Raw genomic sequence first — 23,287 nt, forward strand, 5'->3', positions numbered from 1 at the left:
GAATCTTTGACAACTCTACTGACAATAGCTATTCGTTAGTAAAAGCAGTAACCAATCATTTTAAACCTCGTTCGAGCTGATAAACCATCTGATTCAATATCATAGATTATAAAAAGTAAGAAAAATACAAAAGAAGTTCCTGGCACGACATAACCAGCTTTTAATATATAAATTAGAATACAGAAGGAAACGTTTCTTTTTATTTCCATGGATATTTTTTCATTGCTCCAGACATAAATAAATACGTTTTATATATAAATTATATATGTTATAATAAATAAATGAATGATTATTCACCCACTGCACAAAAAAGGCGACAGAAGCAATCCTGATAACTACAGGGGAATTTCGCTTCTAGATTGCACATATAAGATACTGTCGCGAATAATTTACAACAGAATTAAAGATCAGCTAGATCTAGAATTGGGTGAATACCAGGGGGGTTTCCGACCGTGGCGAAGTTGCGCTGACCAAATATTAACGCTAAAATTAATCATGCAATATTACAGGAAACGAGGCAAACAACTAGTACTCTCTTTTATTGATTTAAAAAAAGCGTATGACAGCATCCATAGGCCATCTTTACTGAAAATTTTAAGGCATTTGGGTCTCAACCCGAAGTTGATCAAAATGATTGAATTATCTTTAACAGATACAAAATCAAAAATAAAGTTCAGAGGAGAACTGTCTGAGGCATTTGAGATAAAAACCGGCTTGAGACAGGGCGATGGGCTCTCTCCAATACTCTTTAACTGTGCTCTAGAAGTCATCATTAGGAAATGGAGAGAAATTAATCCTGAAACCATACAAATTGGCTATCATAAAGACAACATCAAACTTAACTGCTTGGGTTTTGCAGATGATTTGGTTTTCCTTGCAAATGGAGTAGCAGAAGCACGGCAACAAATAACATCTTTGGAAGAAATAGCAGGGAAAGTCGGACTGAAGATTTCTTACGAAAAAACGAAATTCATGATAACTGATACTCTGTGTACAAATAAAATTAATATTAACGGAAGTCTTATTGATATTGTGGACAGTTTTAGATATCTAGGAGAGACGATCACATATAATCTTAGTGAGAAGGCCTCATGGAAGGCCAGAATTTCAAAGCTTTCCAAGGGACAGCATGTAACTAGGGACACTTATAAGAGAAAAAGTCTTTCCATTCATACTAAACTGAAACACTACAAGACAGTTCTAAGATCACAAGCAATGTATTGCAGTGAAACACTTTTCAATATTGATGGAAATGGAATTAGAGAAACTATAAGAAGAGTTGAAAGACGGATTCTTAGAACCTGCATAAACAAAACACATGTAGTTGACAACCAGTTCAGACTCCTTCCAAGAGAACAGATTTATAGAGAAATCGAACCAATAACTGACGCAATGCGCAAAAAGAGAATTTCTTTCTTTGGACATATTCTCAGAACCCCAGCGAATCGATTGTTAAGAAGACTTATTGAAAAATTCATGAGTGCGAAAACAGACAGAGCCACAATTCCTTGGCTTGTGGAAATAAAAAAGGACATATCAGAACTAAATTTAACTATTGACGATGTCAAAAATCGCACAAAAATCTATAGGGAAACCATCACTGACAGAAAGAGGATCTTATCTATAAAAACAATTAGGAGAAGGCAACAGGTTTGTTCAGATGAATTGAGAAAAGAAAGGTCTGACAGAATGAAAAGGTACTGGGAAGAATGGAAGAGAATTGAAGCGAATAAACGAAGAAAGAGGACTAACCAGAGACTACAGTGATCCTATGTGGTCATAAAATTGAAATAAAAATAAAAATAAATGAATGTTCATTTCCCAAAAAAATTAAAACTACAACATTAATTACACAAAATATTAGATAAATTACATACAATGGTTAGTTACAAGAAATTCTTATAATGTGTCCTCCACTTGTTTATTTTTTTTCTGTGTGGAAATTGACTTACTCCACTATGGCGTACCATCATAAAGAATAGCTTACGCTATTGTTCCTCTATGGTACCATGCTCTAGGTTTATATACGTTAATATATAAGTTTATTTATAATAAATACGTATAAATACGTTTTCCACTGTATTTAGAAGTTATGAATTATTATTCATGAATTGCAAAGGAGAAATTACAGATTTGATTTCAATATTTCATAATAATAACAAGAAATATTATTAAGTACAAAGCCTTTCAAGAAAGAGATTTCAACAAGCCTGATATAATACAGGTGCAAAGTGATTCAATGCAGCTTGATAATGTTTAAATTGTTGTGAATATCGTGGATGGATATTCCACCGTGATATAATAATAATTCTGATGAAAATATATAATAATATAATCTATTCATGATATTATTTGATGCACAGTGAGCCAGTATTATCTGCATGTGGAGTCAGTTATAAATTCTACTGGTGAAACGCTGGGACCTATGTGACCACAGGGTGAAAGAGCTTTGAAAGTCTACCACCAGAATCAGCATATTTTAAAATCTGACAAGAGAGTTGAGGCCTGACAGTTATCACAGTATCAGTGGAAAATATGTTCTGTGTTCAGGAGGCGATTAAAAGCATATCAGCCATTCGCTCCATTGCACTAACCCACTCGAAAATATGGATAAAATGTGTCAGTGACAAGTTGACTTTCGAGTTTTCCGGATTTTTTTCCAGTGTTATTCATTCATAATGTTCAATTTCCGGAGAGCTGCATGGAACGGAAAATATTGAATTACGTATTCGATGACAGACGAAGGTGGATCCGTTTGCATCTACTACCGTTTACCTCTAGAGTCCCTTTGCAGTCGATGTAGTAGACTACGGTTGATAGTCTGGGACAGTCATTTTATTCTCATTATCCATCAATTTATGAAATCAATTTTAAAAACAGTTAGAGAATCTACAAAAACTATATGAGTTTCAATCTCTCTTGTTTCTCAGCACTCAACGACGTTTTATGAATCTTCCTCAAAAGAAAAAGTTTATCATTCGAATTCATATTCATCAACAATTTTCTGATCATTTTTGCTAGTCCAAAACGATTGAGTGATTCATAATTTATCTGATTGAGTGGAAAAATCTCAATATTAGTCATATATAGATAATGTCCATAAACGTAAAACTGGTGGGTCGGTTGATGGACTGGAGATAGATAGTTACTTGTGTTTCCTCTCTTTACCATAATTTATCATTGCTGTTACAATTTCACGAATAGAAAATTATCTATATCAAATTGGACAAGAAGTTTGAGCAAGTGCAAGAGACTTCTCGTCACCAAAATTATTGGATCATTGGATGTTTCTTCAATTCTATGAATGTCAGCTACTTTCGATTGTTTCAAAGTGCTCTGTTTAGCTCTGATATTTTCCATCCGATTCAATGATAGTGTTCCTGTAAACACTCTCAGATAGAATACTACAGAGGATGGAAATGCTCACAACGTATTTTCAGCTTTTCACCTCCTGCAGAGCTTTGTTGACAACAGTGTCATTTCCATGTCACAATATCAGGATTTTCCAGGAATTATATAACAGTCATTTGTAGAGAAATCAGGGAAAACTCTTTGACGCATTGCGATAAAAAATTCCAGCTCATGTTAACACCGCTATTTTTGTTAAGAGTAAAAAATCACTAGACCTTTCTTGATGAAAGTGGAATGTGATTCATAAGCTCAAGGAGAAGACTATCGAAGCTTGGAAATCATTGATGTTCTCTTAAAGAGTCTTAACTCGGTGGGCTTCATGAGTTGGCTTGATAAAGTTCAACATACAAGAGTCAAGGGTGATTAATTTTCAATGACCTGATTCAATGGAACCGAATTCTATAGAAGGTCAATACTAGATAATCGGCTTTAGTACAATCCACCAAAAATATGTTGTATTTGGAAGCATGAGCCAGATTTAGAGAAAAGTCCACCTCAAACTCCATCTGGTTTTTAATTCTGTTATTTGAAGTCGAGCGGGATGAAATCTGGGTGGCTGAAGAATCTTTCAGAGGTGTAGAGCAGAAGATCTTAGAGGGAACAATGCTAGTTAATTTGCACCACATCCATTATTGTGTAAAGTTCTTTCTGAAGTCGGAGCTCATATCAAGGTAAATCGATCCTTGCTTTAGCAGAGCTTTGTCAGAGTACGAATGAGGAAAAAGAGCATTTCACGAGGTCTTTTAATATTCATTTTCTCATCAAAAGCCTGATTCCATCAAATTCACCTTGTTCTGATCTTTTTTTAGGTTCAAGTTCTCTCTTGTTTCTCAGCACTCAACGACGTTTTAGGAATCTTCCTCAAAAGAAAAAGTTTATCATTCGAATTCATATTCATCAACAATTTTCTGATCATTTTTGCTAGTCCAAAACGATTGAGTGATTCATAATTTATCTGATTGAGTGGAAAAATCTCAATATTAGTCATATATAGATAATGTTCATAAACGTAAAACTGGTGGGTCGGTTGATGGACTGGAGATAGATAGTTACTTGTGTTTCCTCTCTTTACCATAATTTATCATTGCTGTTACAATTTTACGAATAGAAAATTATCTATATCAAATTGGACAAGAAGTTTTAGCAAGTGCAAGAGACTTCTCGTTACCAAAATTATTGGATCATTGGATGTTTCATCAATTCTATGACTGTCAGCTACTTTCGATTGTTTCAAAGTGCTCTGTTTAGCTCTGATATTTTCCATCCGACTCAATGATAGTGTTCCTGTAAACACTCTCAGATAGAATACTACAGAGGATGGAAATACTCACAATGTATTTTCAGCTTTTTACCTCCTGCAGAGCTTTGTTGACGACAGTGTCATTTCCATGTCACAATATCAGGATTTTCCAGGAATTATATAACAGCCATTTGTAGAGAAATCAGGGAAAACTCTTTGACGCATTGCGATTAAAACTTCCAGCTCGACTAGCTCACTAGACCTTTCTCGATGAAAGTGGAATGTGATTCATAAGCTCAAGGAGAAGACTATCGAAGCTTGGAAATCATTGATGTTCTCTTAAAGAGTCTTAACTCGGTGGGCTTCATGAGTTGGCTTGATAAAGTTCAACATACAAGAGTCAAGGGTGATTAATTTTCAATGACCTGATTCAATGGAACCGAATTCTATAGAAGGTCAATACTAGATAATCGGCTTTAGTACAATCCACCAAAAATATGTTGTATTTGGAAGCATGAGCCAGATTTAGAGAAAAGTCCACCTCAAACTCCATCTGGTTTTTAATTCTGTTATTTGAAGTCGAGCGGGATGAAATCTGGGTGGCTGAAGAATCTTTCAGAGGTGTAGAGCAGAAGATCTTAGAGGGAACAATGCTAGTTAATTTGCACCACATCCATTATTGTGTAAAGTTCTTTCTGAAGTCGGAGCTCATATCAAGGTAAATCGATCCTTGCTTTAGCAGAGCTTTGTCAGAGTACGAATGAGGAAAAAGAGCATTTCACGAGGTTTTTTAATATTCATTTTCTCATCAAAAGCCTGATTCCATCGAATTCACCTTGTTCTGATCTTTTTTTAGGTTCAAGTTGTCTCTTATTTCTCTGTCAATATCGCAGGATTACTTTCATTCTTTCGTCTCTAAATTTTACCACCCTTTCACTCCAAGTGATGAGTATTAATGGAAATGCCGAATGGAAAGGAGCGGGAAAATAGTTAACTACGACCGTAAAATAGACATGTATCTCGTATAATTATCACATGTGAACTGAATAACTATGACATGAAAATTTTCCTTGGAATTTCTTTTCACAGATATTAAACAACCCATTAAACCTTTTCCATCGTCGTCCTCGTGCATCGTGATGTATTATAGGTAAGGCTTTGAATTTATTGGGCTTTGTTGGCTTTTTGAGCTGAGCATGTTCTAAAGTCCATCTTTTTCCTGGACCTTCTGAAAATGATTCTTCTGCCTTTGACCTACCCACCCATGCTCTCCAAACATTACTCAACAGACAGATTGCTTGCTGTAAGATGAAGGATTAGGAATGTTTCCGTTTACTCACCTCCATCTCTCATTGCTTTTAATCTGGACACGAACAATATGGGAATATTACAAGAGAGACTGGCCAACCAGACGCAGGCAATCATTTTGTAGGCATGGAACTGCGTCTGCCAGCGGCGAGACTGCAGTGGTCTGCAGATTGCAAAGTACCTCTCCAACGATATCGCCACCAAAGTCCAAACGCCCACCGATACTGAGACAGCTGTAACAAAAATGTATTTATCTGAAATATTGAAAGTTTGGATATTGGATGATATGATATTACATCTTTTCAATTAGAGGTTAAAGGAAACTCGATTCTATTCCTCGGCTATTGATGAAATGTGGAGTTGTAATAATTACAACTATCCACCCAATAATTATTATTGCATGTGAATTCGAAACAAAGTCGAGCACTTTCTAAAAAAACGACCAAGAATTTGGTAGGATAGTCATTTGGATTCTAATGTTGTTTCCACGCTAAACACTACGTTCCAACAATACATCATGAATATACTGGATGATACGTCATTATATTGTATTTTTTCTTTAGGGCTTCTTTTAATATGAATAAAAATATAAATCTTAGTTCCCTTTTGAGTTATTTTGTCACAAAAATTTTAATTTCGTTTTGTGACAGAATAATTTAAAAGAGTACTGAGTTTTATATTTTTATTTATATCATTTATACTGGTTATGCTTGGTAAGTAGAATAGTTCAGATAACTCCCTGAAAAAACATTAATGTAAATGTTGAATGCATCCCACTCTTCAATAACGAGAAAGTAGGTGAATTGTATCGTTTACAAAGAAATACAGTGGCGTGGCGTGGCGTGGCGTGGCGTGGCGTGGCGTGGCGTGGCGTGGCGTGGCGTGGCGTGGCGTGGCGTGGCGTGGCGTGGCGTGGCGTGGCGTGGCGTGGCGTGGCGTGGCGTGGCGTGGCGTGGCGTGGCGTGGCGTGGCGTGGCGTGGCGTGGCGTGGCGTGGCGTGGCGTGGCGTGGCGTGGCGTGGCGTGGCGTGGCGTGGCGTGGCGTGGCGTGGCGTGGCGTGGCGTGGCGTGGCGTGGCGTGGCGTGGCGTGGCGTGGCGTGGCGTGGCGTGGCGTGGCGTGGCGTGGCGTGGCGTGGCGTGGCGTGGCGTGGCGTGGCGTGGCGTGGCGTGGCGTGGCGTGGCGTGGCGTGGCGTGGCGTGGCGTGGCGTGGCGTGGCGTGGCGTGGCGTGGCGTGGCGTGGCGTGGCGTGGCGTGGCGTGGCGTGGCGTGGCGTGGCGTGGCGTGGCGTGGCGTGGCGTGGCGTGGCGTGGCGTGGCGTGGCGTGGCGTGGCGTGGCGTGGCGTGGCGTGGCGTGGCGTGGCGTGGCGTGGCGTGGCGTGGCGTGGCGTGGCGTGGCGTGGCGTGGCGTGGCGTGGCGTGGCGTGGCGTGGCGTGGCGTGGCGTGGCGTGGCGTGGCGTGGCGTGGCGTGGCGTGGCGTGGCGTGGCGTGGCGTGGCGTGGCGTGGCGTGGCGTGGCGTGGCGTGGCGTGGCGTGGCGTGGCGTGGCGTGGCGTGGCGTGGCGTGGCGTGGCGTGGCGTGGCGTGGCGTGGCGTGGCGTGGCGTGGCGTGGCGTGGCGTGGCGTGGCGTGGCGTGGCGTGGCGTGGCGTGGCGTGGCGTGGCGTGGCGTGGCGTGGCGTGGCGTGGCGTGGCGTGGCGTGGCGTGGCGTGGCGTGGCGTGGCGTGGCGTGGCGTGGCGTGGCGTGGCGTGGCGTGGCGTGGCGTGGCGTGGCGTGGCGTGGCGTGGCGTGGCGTGGCGTGGCGTGGCGTGGCGTGGCGTGGCGTGGCGTGGCGTGGCGTGGCGTGGCGTGGCGTGGCGTGGCGTGGCGTGGCGTGGCGTGGCGTGGCGTGGCGTGGCGTGGCGTGGCGTGGCGTGGCGTGGCGTGGCGTGGCGTGGCGTGGCGTGGCGTGGCGTGGCGTGGCGTGGCGTGGCGTGGCGTGGCGTGGCGTGGCGTGGCGTGGCGTGGCGTGGCGTGGCGTGGCGTGGCGTGGCGTGGCGTGGCGTGGCGTGGCGTGGCGTGGCGTGGCGTGGCGTGGCGTGGCGTGGCGTGGCGTGGCGTGGCGTGGCGTGGCGTGGCGTGGCGTGGCGTGGCGTGGCGTGGCGTGGCGTGGCGTGGCGTGGCGTGGCGTGGCGTGGCGTGGCGTGGCGTGGCGTGGCGTGGCGTGGCGTGGCGTGGCGTGGCGTGGCGTGGCGTGGCGTGGCGTGGCGTGGCGTGGCGTGGCGTGGCGTGGCGTGGCGTGGCGTGGCGTGGCGTGGCGTGGCGTGGCGTGGCGTGGCGTGGCGTGGCGTGGCGTGGCGTGGCGTGGCGTGGCGTGGCGTGGCGTGGCGTGGCGTGGCGTGGCGTGGCGTGGCGTGGCGTGGCGTGGCGTGGCGTGGCGTGGCGTGGCGTGGCGTGGCGTGGCGTGGCGTGGCGTGGCGTGGCGTGGCGTGGCGTGGCGTGGCGTGGCGTGGCGTGGCGTGGCGTGGCGTGGCGTGGCGTGGCGTGGCGTGGCGTGGCGTGGCGTGGCGTGGCGTGGCGTGGCGTGGCGTGGCGTGGCGTGGCGTGGCGTGGCGTGGCGTGGCGTGGCGTGGCGTGGCGTGGCGTGGCGTGGCGTGGCGTGGCGTGGCGTGGCGTGGCGTGGCGTGGCGTGGCGTGGCGTGGCGTGGCGTGGCGTGGCGTGGCGTGGCGTGGCGTGGCGTGGCGTGGCGTGGCGTGGCGTGGCGTGGCGTGGCGTGGCGTGGCGTGGCGTGGCGTGGCGTGGCGTGGCGTGGCGTGGCGTGGCGTGGCGTGGCGTGGCGTGGCGTGGCGTGGCGTGGCGTGGCGTGGCGTGGCGTGGCGTGGCGTGGCGTGGCGTGGCGTGGCGTGGCGTGGCGTGGCGTGGCGTGGCGTGGCGTGGCGTGGCGTGGCGTGGCGTGGCGTGGCGTGGCGTGGCGTGGCGTGGCGTGGCGTGGCGTGGCGTGGCGTGGCGTGGCGTGGCGTGGCGTGGCGTGGCGTGGCGTGGCGTGGCGTGGCGTGGCGTGGCGTGGCGTGGCGTGGCGTGGCGTGGCGTGGCGTGGCGTGGCGTGGCGTGGCGTGGCGTGGCGTGGCGTGGCGTGGCGTGGCGTGGCGTGGCGTGGCGTGGCGTGGCGTGGCGTGGCGTGGCGTGGCGTGGCGTGGCGTGGCGTGGCGTGGCGTGGCGTGGCGTGGCGTGGCGTGGCGTGGCGTGGCGTGGCGTGGCGTGGCGTGGCGTGGCGTGGCGTGGCGTGGCGTGGCGTGGCGTGGCGTGGCGTGGCGTGGCGTGGCGTGGCGTGGCGTGGCGTGGCGTGGCGTGGCGTGGCGTGGCGTGGCGTGGCGTGGCGTGGCGTGGCGTGGCGTGGCGTGGCGTGGCGTGGCGTGGCGTGGCGTGGCGTGGCGTGGCGTGGCGTGGCGTGGCGTGGCGTGGCGTGGCGTGGCGTGGCGTGGCGTGGCGTGGCGTGGCGTGGCGTGGCGTGGCGTGGCGTGGCGTGGCGTGGCGTGGCGTGGCGTGGCGTGGCGTGGCGTGGCGTGGCGTGGCGTGGCGTGGCGTGGCGTGGCGTGGCGTGGCGTGGCGTGGCGTGGCGTGGTCAGAGCGTTCATGATACACACAGGAAGCGTCTGAGCGTCAAGCGTCAAGGGCCTACAAAATGGCGTTGTCCTGGACATTACTTTGTGAGAATAATTGCTCAAAGTATTGAATATTAGCTAAGCCTGCTAGGACAGAGTGGGTTAATGAAATTAACTTAAGCTAAGGTTATCTAAGAAGATGACAAGTTTTTAAAAACAAATTTTATTCACCGAATCGTCGGACATAACCCCGACGTTCAGAGTTGAAGAATGAAAACGGACTAAGCACGGCGCGCAGGCCGCTAATTGGTTTTATTGAATACTAATGCTGACTAAGCTCTCTACTACTAGCACACCTATAACTCCTCCACCCCAAAATTTTTCATCGTCCTCGATGATTGGACTTAAAGTTCATAATTTGGGTATAGCATACACCAAAGTTGGGGGTTGTTGTGGAGTATTTAACAATGATACATTTCTAGGCTTCGAAGCATGACTACGATATAAAAAGACTATAAAAACCAATACAAAAATAGAAATAGCAACTAACAAATACATTATATTCTCACTACCATAATCGTTAAACAAAGATAAATCATTAAAATTATAATTCTGTTTCTCAAAGGTTGACATGTTTTTCATATTATCTAGTTCTTCTATCAATAAAATCTTATCAGGAATATTAATCAATTTAAATGATTTAGACATTTTGAAAGTAGAAGGAAGACGTTGGTCTTTCATTACATCTCCATTATCTAAATGAATAAGAAATGATTTTGAAGGATTTATTTTATCATTATTGATTTTGATATGTGATTGACCATATCCATAGATACAATTACATAATTCATCATAGTTCATAAAAGGAATAGGTTCAGAAATATAATTACGTTGACAATTGGTCAATTCATTATTTTCTAAGATATCCTCAATACAAAGATCATTGATTTTACGCATTGTTCGACAATAAGAGGCGTTGAGATCATGTAGACATTGGTCTAGTACCACTAAGCCTGATTCAGCTACAGAAATTAATTTCTCACTGACATTCATTGTATAAAAATGATTATTTAGGAATACAGGATAATTGATGAGACGATAGGTATCAAGCATAGCGCTTCTCATGGGAACGGAAATAAAATATGTAATAAAATTCTCAGAGATAGTACAATGAACTGTGCTTAATTTCCACAGCGTTTCAATATTCTCACTAGCAATTTTTCCTCTGTGGGAAAGTGTGATATTTACAAAGTCAGATTTATGGATAATTGAATAATGAATTTTCGAATTGTAACAAAACTCTATACTATCTAATAATGCATTTACTTTGATCTCCATTAACTCTAGATTCAAATTGATTAAAGATATAGTTAAAATTTGATTCAATACAGTTGCTTGTGAATGAGTCACATTCTTAATCAAATCATTATTACTATTAATCCTATTCAAATCGTAATTAAACTTATCAACTAAATTATTATTTACAACAATATTCTTCTTTTCATTTTCAATAAGGATCTTCTCATTCTCTTCTAATTGGTTAATAATTTGATCATAATTATTTTTATCATCTGCATCTAAGTTACCAGTAAACCAGGAGATAGCTTTCCCTAATCCATTAAACAGTCCTCTCTTTTTGCGAGATGAAGGATATGAAGGAAACAATAAACTTAATTTTTCGAAAAGATTGTCACGCATTTGCATGAAGGGAATCATAAGTTTTTTCAATGATGGTGATACATTTTGCAACTTGTCAATAGAATCTGATAAATCCTTAATTTCTATCTTAATGCTACTTATATTAGAATAATGTAAGAATGTCAATGTCTCGTTTATGTACATATGTCGTTCAATTTGTACTGGTATGAGTCCGGCTGTGTTAGTCAAGTCCACTAGCTCGTACGCTTGTACCAGGGGTTGGTAATGGAGGATTAGAGCCAGAAGCAGTATTATCTGTAACAATACGTTTCTTTTTCACTTTCCTATTTCGTTTCAATCTATTGGGATGAAGTTTCAAAGTTCTTTTCTTAGATTGATACGTATTTTCACCTATCTTTTTTGCTTCAAAGTATTTTGGGAGATATTTCTTGTTCTGAATACTTCTCACATATCTTACGTCATCTGAATAATTTGGGGGTTCTTCACGATTTTTGTTAAGTTTCTCTGTTCTCTTTTCTTTCTCATGATCAGTTTTCTTTTTGATGATATCACGGAAAGTTTCCAACTCTTGGAAATATCTGTCAGCTAATTCTTCAGTAATTTGCACTGGAGTTTTATCCAAGGTATTGAAATGTTTGAATTTGCCGAAAGTTAATTCTAGTGGGGTCATTTGGTGAGTCGAATTCAAAGAGTTGTTGTATGTGATAATAGCAAGATCTAGTTTCTCTTTGAAAGATGCTTGTGGCATTTCAGTTCCAATTCCAGTGAGCAATTCGACCAGAGTGGAATGCGCACGTTCTATCGAACCTTGGCTATCTGGATGTCCAGATGAAGCGTAATGGGGTGTTATCTCATATAATGCTAAAAATTGTCTCACAAGAGCATTATCAAATTCCTTTCCTCCATCCATACACATTGTGTCGGGGATTGGATATTTTGAAATGTAATCTTTCAGCGCTTTCGTTATGGCAGGGCCATTAACATTATCAATCACAAAAGCTTGGAAGAATTTAGAAAATAAGTCAATCGTGGTCATCACTTTATGGGATTCGAACGAAAATACGTCTACTTGAATTTTCTCGAAAGGTCGCATTGGGGTAGGTGTTACTTGATACTGAATTTTAACAGGTCTTCGGTCGTATTTTGTGCGTAGACATGTTGGGCAATTATTTACATAATTCGTTACATCACTATGCATATTGGGCCAATAGTAATTACGTCTCAATTTCAAATAGTTTTCGTTTATTCCACGATGGAATGTTTTACCTTCATGATAAGATGAAACGAGTTCTTTCTGTTCTTCCACATCGGTTACATCTGATAATTTTATCTTATAAATTTTGAATTTCGTAGTTTGACTTGCCTCTTTCAGTTTTTCAATCAAAAAATAGAGAATGCTTTCCGCAATGGGCTCGAATTTCTTGTTAGGACTTTCGAAAACAATACCGTAGGTGAGATCTGGTTGGAAATAAGTTTTCAACTTCTCTAAGTTATTTGAAATATCATTTTTCGAAGAGACAGTGATGTTGACTCTGTTCTTATTGAACACTTTCATGAAATGAATTCCAAATTTTCCACGTTTTAGAACAATTTGATATTTCTCTTTGTTGATAGGAGAACTGTCGCCTACTATAGCGGCTCGGTCATCAGATGATTCTTGTGAATGAATCGTGACTAAAGAGTCATTGTCGTTTTCCATTTCATTGTTTTGATCTGGAGGCACGTTCAGGTTTTGATTTGGAAATAAATCTGCTAGTACTTGATCTAGGTCAACATCAGTTTCATTCATTAATTCATCCATTGGTATTTCAAGAGAATTTGTAGGTGAATTGAGTTGAGGTATTTCTTCTGAATCTAAATTAACAAGAGTTTGAAAGTCAATTATTTCGTTATTCAGTACTTCTGAAGCTTTAATCGGATTTCGAGATAATGCGTCGGCGACTACATTCGATTTTCCTTTTAAATATTCCACAGTGAAATCGTACTCTTCCAAAAGAAGTTTCCATCTTAAGAGTTTGGAATTTGGTTCTTTCAGGTTCCTGAGCCAAACAAGGGGTTTGTGGTCTGTTTTAACAACAAATTTTCTACCATATAAATAAGGTCGAAAATGTTTTATGCTCCAAACGATACTTAATAACTCTTTCTCAATGGTTGGTAGATTACATTCTGCTCTATTGAGAGTACGGGATGCGTATGAAATTGGGAGGTCGGATCCATTTATGTTCTGTGAAAGGACACTGCCGATAGCATAATTTGATGCGTCTGTCGTCAGAGTAAATGTTTTCTCAAAATTTGGAAATGTCAATATGGGTGAATTACACAGAGCTTGTTTCAAGTTATTGAATGCTTCTTTGTATTCAGTGTTGTTGACATTGATTTTTTCGTCTTTTCTCAAGGCTCTAGTTAGAGGTTGGGCAATTTTCGCATAGTTTTTAATGAGTTTTCTATAGAATCCGGTCATACCAAGAAATTGTTTTATTTCTTTAACGGTTTTCGGTATAGGAAACTGTGAGACAGCTTCGATTTTGGCAGGATTAGGACGAATTCCATCCTTTGAAACAATGTGTCCTAAAAACAATAATTCCATGTTACAAAAGTTTGTTTTATCTAGTTGAATCTTCAATTGATAATCTCTCAATTTCTTGAATACTCTTCTCAAATCTTTCAGGTGTTCTTCAAATGAGTCAGAAAAAATTATTATGTCATCCATATACACTAATGCATTTGGAGTGTCACAAAATATAAGATTCATAGCTCTCATGAAGCTTGGTGGTCCGTTCTTTAGGCCGAAAGGCATCCTTACGAACTCGTAATGACCGTCGTCTGTGCTGAATGCAGTTTTAGGAATATCTGCTTCTTCTACTTCGAGTTGGTGGAAGCCAGATGCTAAATCTAAACTCGTAAAATAAGTTGCTCTTCCAATTTTTCCAAAAAGGTCTTCTATGTTTGGGAGAGGGAACTTGTCACTTTTTGTCTTGTCATTAATTTTTCGGTAGTCAATTACTAAACGTACTTTACGTTTTCCTGAATTGTCAAGCTTTTTTGGTACTACCCAGAGTGGGGAATTATAAGGTGAATTTGAAGGTCGGATAATTTTTCCGTCAAGTAATTTTTGAACTTCGATTTTGATGTCGTCTCTGAAAGCTACGGGATACCTATAATTTTTGGTATATACAGGAGAATCGTCAGTTGTCTCAATTCTATGTTTTAGTAAGTGAGTTGCAGTCAGTAAAGTGTTTTCTAATTTTAGTATGTCTTGGAATTCATGAACTAAATTTACAATTTGGTCTTTGTCACGTCTGTCAATATGGTCAAGTTGAATGATTTGGTAAATTTCGTCATGAGTCAAGGATTTCTCAGAAGGAGAACAATCCATTAATTCGCACTCTTCGATTTCAAGACACTCGATATTTACATCTCTTTCAACATCGGAAAAATATTCAAATTCACAAAAATCTCTATCAGTTACATTTACAAGTATTTCATTCAATTCTAAAGCTGGTATATTCGTTATGCCTAGCTTTGCATCTGATCTGTTTATCAGGGGTAGTTTCAAAGAATTAATTCCCTTGTGAATTTTAACAGGAGTAAGTCCATTCAAAATAAATGTTTTGTCAGGGGTAATCATACAGTTTGTTTGAAAATCAATTTGAGCTCCAATTCTACTGAGGGTTTCGTGACCTAGCAAAATATCGTAATTAGAACTAAAGTCATGTACAAAATACATTTCATTACTTAAACCAGCATGCACAGAACTTAAATCTAAATTAACACGCCAATGTCCTGTAGCTTCTCCGGCTGGTGTTTTGATTTTGAAGTCATATTTTTCTACATTAATACACGGGAAAGTCTTATTATCAGTTCTTACAAAATTATATTTGGATCCAGTATCAATTAATATTTTACAATCATTTACACACAGGAATGGCAACTCGTTCTTTTCACAAAAGTTCATTTCAATCACCTCTGATTGCTTTGAGTGTTGTCTGCTCCTAAAAAATCATGGAAAGCTTCGGCGAGTTTGTCGACTTTGTCTGATAGCTGTTGAAATTTGGAGTTATCGACTTCTTCAGTTGTTTCAACTGGTTCAGTCAAATGAACTGAATTTGATTTTCTTAGATTCGAAACGGTTCGCATTGATACGTCAGTATTTTGGCGATTTTGATTTTGTTGAAATCTATTCTGGTTATTCACATTCTGATTAGGATTTCTGTGTTGAAAGTTTTGAAAGTTCTGAGGTTTGAATTGTTGAGATTGAAACTGTTGGTGTTGATTATTTTGACGAAATTGATTTGGAAATGATTGTTGTTTGTTTGCTTGAACATGTTGAGAGTTTTGAAATTTAGATTGGTTGTTGTTGTGATGAGATTTATCATGGGTATTGTAGCTTTTGTAGTGCATTTTTGAAACATCGGTTGAAAAGTTCAAGTGTTTTAAAACAGCATTGCTTTCACTAATGATAGCTTGTCTTGCGTCTTGTAGATTTTTCACTCGTAACGTTTGAAGGTGGGCTCCTAGCTGGTATGGAAGTCCTTCAACTAGAACATTGATAACTTGTTTGTCTAGTTGGTTAGTCACAAAGTCCAAAAATTCACCGTGAACACCGTCAAGTTTGTGCCTACAAATTATGGTGGTACGTTTTTCTTCAAGTGTATTCACAAATACTAGAGGATGTTGTTTTGGATTTGGTTTAAGCGTTAAAAGTTCTGATGTGAGTTGGTGCACTGATCGATTGTCTGCAAAATTGTTTTTCAAGATTGTGATTACTTCTTTAACTGATTTGCAAGTACTGTTTATTACTACAATTTTGGCCATATCATGGAGTCTTTTCTTGATTTGAAATAATAAACGGAAGTGATTGGCTGGGGCTTCAATAATGTCACTTGTACAATATCCAGTTAGTAGAGTTTCTACCACTTCAAGAAATGATATGAGTTCAATTGGATTTCCGTCATAATCGGGGATTAGATCGAGATCACCCTTAGGTAATGGTTTTGAAATAGTCGGTACCTGTGCTGCAGATGCTTGTTGCTCTGGCTGCAGGGGTGCCGCTGCTGCTGCGTCATTCATGTTGTCTTCGGCAGGAGGTGGTGTTGGTGGCTGTAGTCGAACGTCTTCGTCTTCTTCTTCTTCTGCTTCCTCAAGCAATTTCCTGAGTGAGGGTCGATGGTTCAACCTCAAGGAATCTGGATGACAGGAGTTGAATGAACGTCTGCCGGCCAGGATTAAGTTGATGATGATACCACTTCACTTTTATAGCACATTACTTCACCAAACTTCCGATCGCGGATTCAAGTCGAAACGGGTGTTAAGAATTAAAATTCACAGAAAAACCCGAAATTTTGATCGCGAATTTTCCTTCACCCGTCCCTGTTCGGGCGCCAGCTAAGGTTATCTAAGAAGATGACAAGTTTTTAAAAACAAATTTTATTCACCGAATCGTCGGACATAACCCCGACGTTCAGAGTTGAAGAATGAAAACGGACTAAGCACGGCGCGCAGGCCGCTAATTGGTTTTATTGAATACTAATGCTGACTAAGCTCTCTACTACTAGCACACCTATAACTCACGTGTATATTCATGATGAAAATCATAGATTTTGGTAATTTCATTGCTAACCCAACCCACCAGATTTTTGTAGAGAAATCGTTAACCTGTAGTATTGCTTGAGCTTGGTAAAATGTGGATTGACACTAAGTTAGTATCAGAATCAGCATTCAGCGTTTTCAGCACAACTACTATGCAATGTTTGTTCAGTTTCCTTGTTCAAAGTCTATCCTATGCAAATATATTCCAATCTGCAGTTCGGCTCCCATGACAGTGAATGCTTTCCGATCGAGAGACAATCATCCAGCTCCCAGAATTGAATGTTTCAATGCGGTGGAAAGTGATCTTATACAAAGTATCCAATATTCAAACTTTCATAAAGTGTTGGATTTGAAACTCAAACCGAACAAGTGGGTTCGGCTGATTTTAATGAGAAGCATCACATCAATATAAGACCGAGGAAGATTTTTCAAAGAATGGCCTCATTTTCAAGGTCAAGTCTTCAAGAGCCTTTGAAAACTCATTAATAGGTTTGGCTCCAACGTTTTGAAATTAAAAATAATTTATTCCAGTATTATAATTTCGATCAAATATATATGGCAATTCATGCTCCATAGAATTGATCGCTCCATAGAATGATTCATTTTCCAATGAAATCCAACTTTATATTTATGAATTTCAACCTTTTTCAACTGTATATGAATATAACGGTCTCGGTCGTGTATCAGCATGATGAAATTAATTTTTTTCATATTTGCAGGCTGATCAGTGGGATCGATCCCATGAATTGATTTGAATGGAATCAAATCTAATGGATTTCTGATTTCGAACGAGTTAAATACACAAAAAGTATTATTTTTTAGAATATTATGATTGTAATATTTTTTATTATTATGGATACTACGAGTTCTCGTACATAATAACAAATCTCACTGACAAATTAAACATTCTTCAAGAACCTTTTTTTTGTATCGATTTCTTCTTTGAAGGATTTTGATTTAGTCCAACAAGATTCTCCAATGTTGAATCCTTCTTGTAGGAGATTCTTGCATTGAAACAAAATGCTCGCTAATTCAAGGTTTTGATTATTTCAGATAATTATTGATTATGCTCTCAGAATATGGGTCAAATTATAAAAAATACTGTAGGGTTACTAAGTAATGATTAGCATTTAAAGCTCCACAAAACTGGAGTATGTGGAGGTAACTAAGAAGTGAGAAAATTCTACCATGGAGGTAAAAAGAGTGATGTGTAAAGTAAGTTACCCCCAACAGTTTCAGTCTAATTTCCATCTTTGAATAGGTACAAGCTCAACTGGGCTATCACAATTTCGTATGAAACTTTCTGATCTATAAAGTATGAGTTCTCAACCTCAAACATTTCTGAAATCCTTTGCAGTAGATTGGTGAAGACACACACACAACAGATGACAGAGTTTGACGGAAAACAAAGAGCAGCTATGAAGGAGAGAAGCCTGCAGCATGAACAAATGTACTGAGTAAATCCTCTTAAACTGCCTGAATCAGTTCATCAAGTGCTGGAAAGCAAAGTTTACGATTAATGGGATGGGGAGGGAATTATTTTCTCAGATGATAACACCTTTTTTATGGTCTCATTTATTTTTCGAGGTATTCACTTTTGAAAGTGTAAAATCTTTGAAAAGACAGTTTCTCTTCCAACTTTTTGCACTTTCAGGGCTTATTACTCAATAACAATGGATCGAAAAAATAAGTACAGAAGGTTTGGGTTGTAGAGGATTCAATTCTCTTCAATCTGATGTATTATTTTTATGCTTTCCATCAATTGTTATAGCAGCTTTAGTTTAGAGTGTGAAGTTCTGAATGCTGCAACAAGTGTCAACTTGTCGGTATTCCACCTCTAGCACAGGGGTTAGGGATGAGGCTTTTCAATATGTTCAGCTCCTAACTAGTCTTAATGGAGCTGCAGAGTCAAAAATTGTGTTCCAGGTATTGTGTCTAAATTACATTATTTACTACTGTTTTAAACTAATGATTTCACACTCAACACTGAAGCTGCTATTACAATTGATGGGAAGCATGAAATAATACTAGAAGAAACATGATAGAATAATAAATAATGATGGAATAATACATCAGATTGAAGAGAATTGGATCCACTACAACCCAACGTTCAGTAATTATTTTTTCCTACAGTTACCTTGAAAAGTGACCATTCCTGCACTGATTACAGAACGCAAAGAATCACTTTTCCGCTCTAGTGCGCAAAGTATTACTTTGCGTACTCCAGATTTGCAATATGGCAACACAAAATAGTTGGTGGGTTATATGGAGGATTAGTGCACGAAAACAAAAGTTAAGTTGGTACCAATGACTGTGGTTAGATTTAGATAAGAATCATTTCAATGGCTACCCTACATTTATGATAAAATCCCAATCTTGAATGGAAAACAAGAATAATGTTCATCCAAATCATAAATGAATAATCATCATTCACGAATTCTCATCATTTAATAATAAATAGTTCTTTTCTATTGTTAATTATTATTTCAACTGCAAGCAATGAGAAAAGTAGCAAATATACATTATAAAATTCGAATTTTGAAGTTAAATGATTACCGTTTGATATCCATATAAATAAAAAAAATAAAAAACATAGGAATACTACAATAATTATTCTCTGTTGTCTATGTTACTTTTATGAATATTTTTCAGTTTACTTTGAGCATTTTTCTCGGTAATTTGAGCAAAAGTCTGAATTTCTGAATCCTGTTTCAGTACTTTTTAGCTGGATGAAACCAATGAAACAAATTTAGGTACGATTCTTCCCGCTAGGTCGCGCGCTTGTCGGTTCAGCCATCTTGCAGCCATCCCAATCAGCTGTTGGCGTGTATTTTGAATGCGAATTTTTTGTTCTATCTGTATTTTTTCTGACTCTTCAATTTATAAAAATGAGAGCTTTGACTGAGAATTTTCAACTTCAATTGGATTATTAATTTTTAAATGAATTAAGGTTGTTATTAATAACAGCATCACACACACAAACATTTGATGGATTCCAGCCATCATTTTACCCATAATCAACCACTTATCATATTCAATAGTAACTGTAGGAAAAGTTTAATGTGAAATACGTCAGCAAAGTTCCTCTGCTGCACTCAAGAAGCCATTCCGCTCGTTTCTTTCAGTGCAGCAAAGTGTCACTTTGCGCACTAGTTGCACAAATAACTATTTCAATGCTTTGCTGTTGTGTAATAGGTCCTGAAAGTGCAAAAAGTTGGAAAAACTTTTCAAAGATTTTACACTTTTAAAAGTAAATATCTCGAAAAATAAAGGAGATATCACAAAACTCTAGAAGACAAAACTTGTAGGGAAGTTATCTAGCTTCGTTTTTGCTCAGTTAGTTACAGTATATGATTAGCTGAAATGCATTTTTCCAAGATAAATGTGTGCAGGCCAGAAATGAAAATACGCAACTTTTAAACCACCCTCATTCCTCAAGCACAAGGGGTAAGGATAAGGACTTTTGATATATCCACCTTTCAAGTAGTCCAAACAAAGCTCCGAAGTCGAATATTGTGTTCCAACCAATCCCTCCAAATTTCCCTGTCAATTGATCTATTGTTGTTAAACTGAAGATTTTACACTCAACACTATAACGGCTGCAATAATCGTAGGAGATGCGTGAAATAATAGATGAAATTGAAGAGACTATAATGTATCATCTCATGACTAGCACGGATTTATTCGATCAATCTTTGAAAAGTAAAATGCCAAAAAGATGAAAAAATCGGAGCCGAAAGGGTTTTTCTTCAAAATATGACACCTTCGAGAGCTCATACCTAGATACCTATGAGAGATATGGGAAAATGTTACGGATAAACTTGTAGGTTAATTTGATAAAAATTCTAAAAGATGCATATTGTTTGAGATATTTGCAAAAAAAAAAACAAAATATGGCACTTTTAAACCACCCCACCCCCTCAGAACAGTGAGCAGGAGTGAAGACTTTTGATATGTTTACTCCCTTACCATCTTAGAAGAGCTGCGGGGTGGAAATTGTGTTCCAAACTTTTCCCTCTATACCTTCTTCTAAGCATTCGTTGCCTGGACTAGTGGGATAACTGAAATATCTTGTACTAGAATCTCAATAAAGCCTTCAAGTATATTATAAAGACAGTTCAATTTCATGCTTCAAGTGAAATTCTAGATAGTAAAGTAGAATGAACAATGAATCACAATGTTTACAGCACTAGTATGAGAATTGCCATTATTTGAAGATATCTTCCATACTCGATTTATCAAATTCTGTGATTAGGCCTATTAATGATTAGAAAATATAATATCAACTTTCAAGATAGTATTTTTTGTTGATAAACGACAATGAGATTGCTATTTTAAATCATTCATATTTCCCTGCTGAACCCTACATCGCAGACTCTACAACCCGTAACAATCTTTCATAGAGGGAGGATTTTGATTTTTTAGGATTTTTTATTTGGAAACTATGCTTTCAAACGTTTACTTTAATCCCAATATAATGTGGCCATTGAGTTCTCTGTAACGTTATATCATTCATCAACGTTATCGTTTTATAATATTTATCGCTCAATAATATTATTAAGCAAGGAGTTATAATGATTATACTAATTATTGGAACACAGTCCTGTTGAGAGATATATTCAATTCACTAAAACATGGACAGAGTTCCATTAAAAAGTCTCAAAGGAGCTTTAAAATGTTTATGATAAGTCATAATTCAGAAATAATGAGCAGTATATTATTTATGAAAATTGTATCAAAGTGTGAGAAATGAAAATAAAGGAAAGAATTCTTACCTTGAAAATAAGGAATCAATTTGCACATTAGTGCACCAAATATGAAATTTCGCAGCACTTGTCCAACAAGAGTAAAAGGTACACAGAATACTCCAAGGAGGAGATCGGACACGGCCTGAAAAATAAAATGATTATATATAAGAAATTAATGGAAAATGTCATGTTAACTCATTTACCAATTCAATTAGAGAATAAGAGTTGTACATAGAGGAAATTATGATTATATGATAGAATGACTTAATGATTCTCATTAAAAGTTTGAAGACTGTTGAAACTGATCAACCGATTATTACTCGCTGCACGAAGATTAGCTCTGAAAAAACTCAAAATAAATCTTGAATATTGGTGATTGAATTTTCCAATGACATAACTCAATTAGACTAAGAATACAGAAGCTCAGATAAGTTGATGAATTGAGTTGTGGCCGTAGTTTGGTGGTTTATTCAGTGGCCTCATGAAAAGGTCCCCGGGTGCGACCCTCGGCTGGTTGAGATATATTCTTCACGGGCCGCTCATGTGTTCAGGATAGTCACATAGTCGGTAAAAACTGGCTCTGGCTGGCCACTATCGGTTGGACATGTATGATAAACAGGCATGATAGACATAATACATTCTTGGGTCAGGACAAGAACAATTAATTGTTAAGTCACGTCAGAGGTGGCATTGGAACTCTGAATCAGGTGCCCCCTGAATAATCTGACACAAGACTTGAGACAGCCAGATTACTTGATATTTTTTATTCATTTCAGTCAAAGTAGATTTAGTAGCCATTTTCTCTCTTTTTTCAAATTTCCAAAATAAAGCTACATAGAGAAAGACCTCGAGTTTTTTAAACAATAATAGAGCCTTATTATTAAAAAACACAACGCATAGAACTGTTGAGTGAACGCATTTTTAGTTTGCAATTAGAACTTTGCACGTCTTAGCTACTGGAAATAGGATAGGAAAACTCAGGATAATATTCTTCTCTGGCTACCTAATACGTCAAACGTTAGCCTTCAGCTCAGAAAACTTCATCTGAAACTTCTATGAACCAAATAAGCTAGATCTCTTTGCTCACTCGAAAATAAGCTTAAAGAACTAACTTTTCCATGAATATCTTCATCTTTCATGGTACACAATCCATATTGATTGGAGAAAAAAAAACGTTCAATTATCTCGTATCCAGTAAGATGAAGTTTCCCTGATAATATATTTCAACGATGGTGCTTATTGAATGGAGATGGCGTCAATTCTCTGATGAATTTGATAGTAGAAGTTAATACGCCTGCTCATACCACCTTAGCACCCCGACAAAAGTGTTATGGAAGCACAACTTCTTTGGTTATCTTGTTGATTAATTTATATATCTCTAATTTCTGTAACAATGACAAAGCTAATATTTGGAATAATTCAAAAGCTAATAGTGTTGATACGAGTTGATATAGGCAAACTAATTTTAACTAGGTTACGGTATCTAGTTACTTTATTAAAAAAATTTTGGCTCTTCTTCTTCTTCTTCGTCTTCATCTTCTCCTCTTCTTTTTTCTCTTCTTCCCATGTTCTTCACCCTGTTCTTCCTCCTCTCTTCTCCATTTCTTTCTCTTATTCTTATTCTTTCTCCGTTTTCCTCTCTTCTCTCTCTTTTTCAATTTTTTCTCTCTTCTCCTACTTCTTTCTCACCCTCTCTCTCTTGGTTATGTCGAGTGAGTAAACGTGTGTTAGTTCGGCTCCGTCTTCTAACA

At 40.0% G+C, this 23,287-nt stretch overlaps 1 protein-coding gene across 1 annotated transcript in view; it reads right to left on the reverse strand.

The window, feature by feature from the left end:
- Positions 1-23,287, reverse strand: part of LOC111043708 (cholecystokinin receptor type A-like) — a 221,049-nt gene that overhangs the window by 175,817 nt on the left and 21,945 nt on the right. The window contains exons 3-4 of the mRNA XM_039424393.1: positions 21,564-21,678; positions 5,992-6,192 (exon numbers count right to left, since the gene is read on the reverse strand). Coding sequence (XP_039280327.1) covers positions 5,992-6,192; positions 21,564-21,678 — 316 coding nt within the window. The remainder of the gene's footprint in view (positions 1-5,991; positions 6,193-21,563; positions 21,679-23,287) is intronic.

The sequence above is a fragment of the Nilaparvata lugens genome, chromosome 3 (genome assembly GCF_014356525.2).
Source record: "Nilaparvata lugens isolate BPH chromosome 3, ASM1435652v1, whole genome shotgun sequence".
Lineage (NCBI taxonomy): Eukaryota > Metazoa > Arthropoda > Insecta > Hemiptera > Delphacidae > Nilaparvata > Nilaparvata lugens.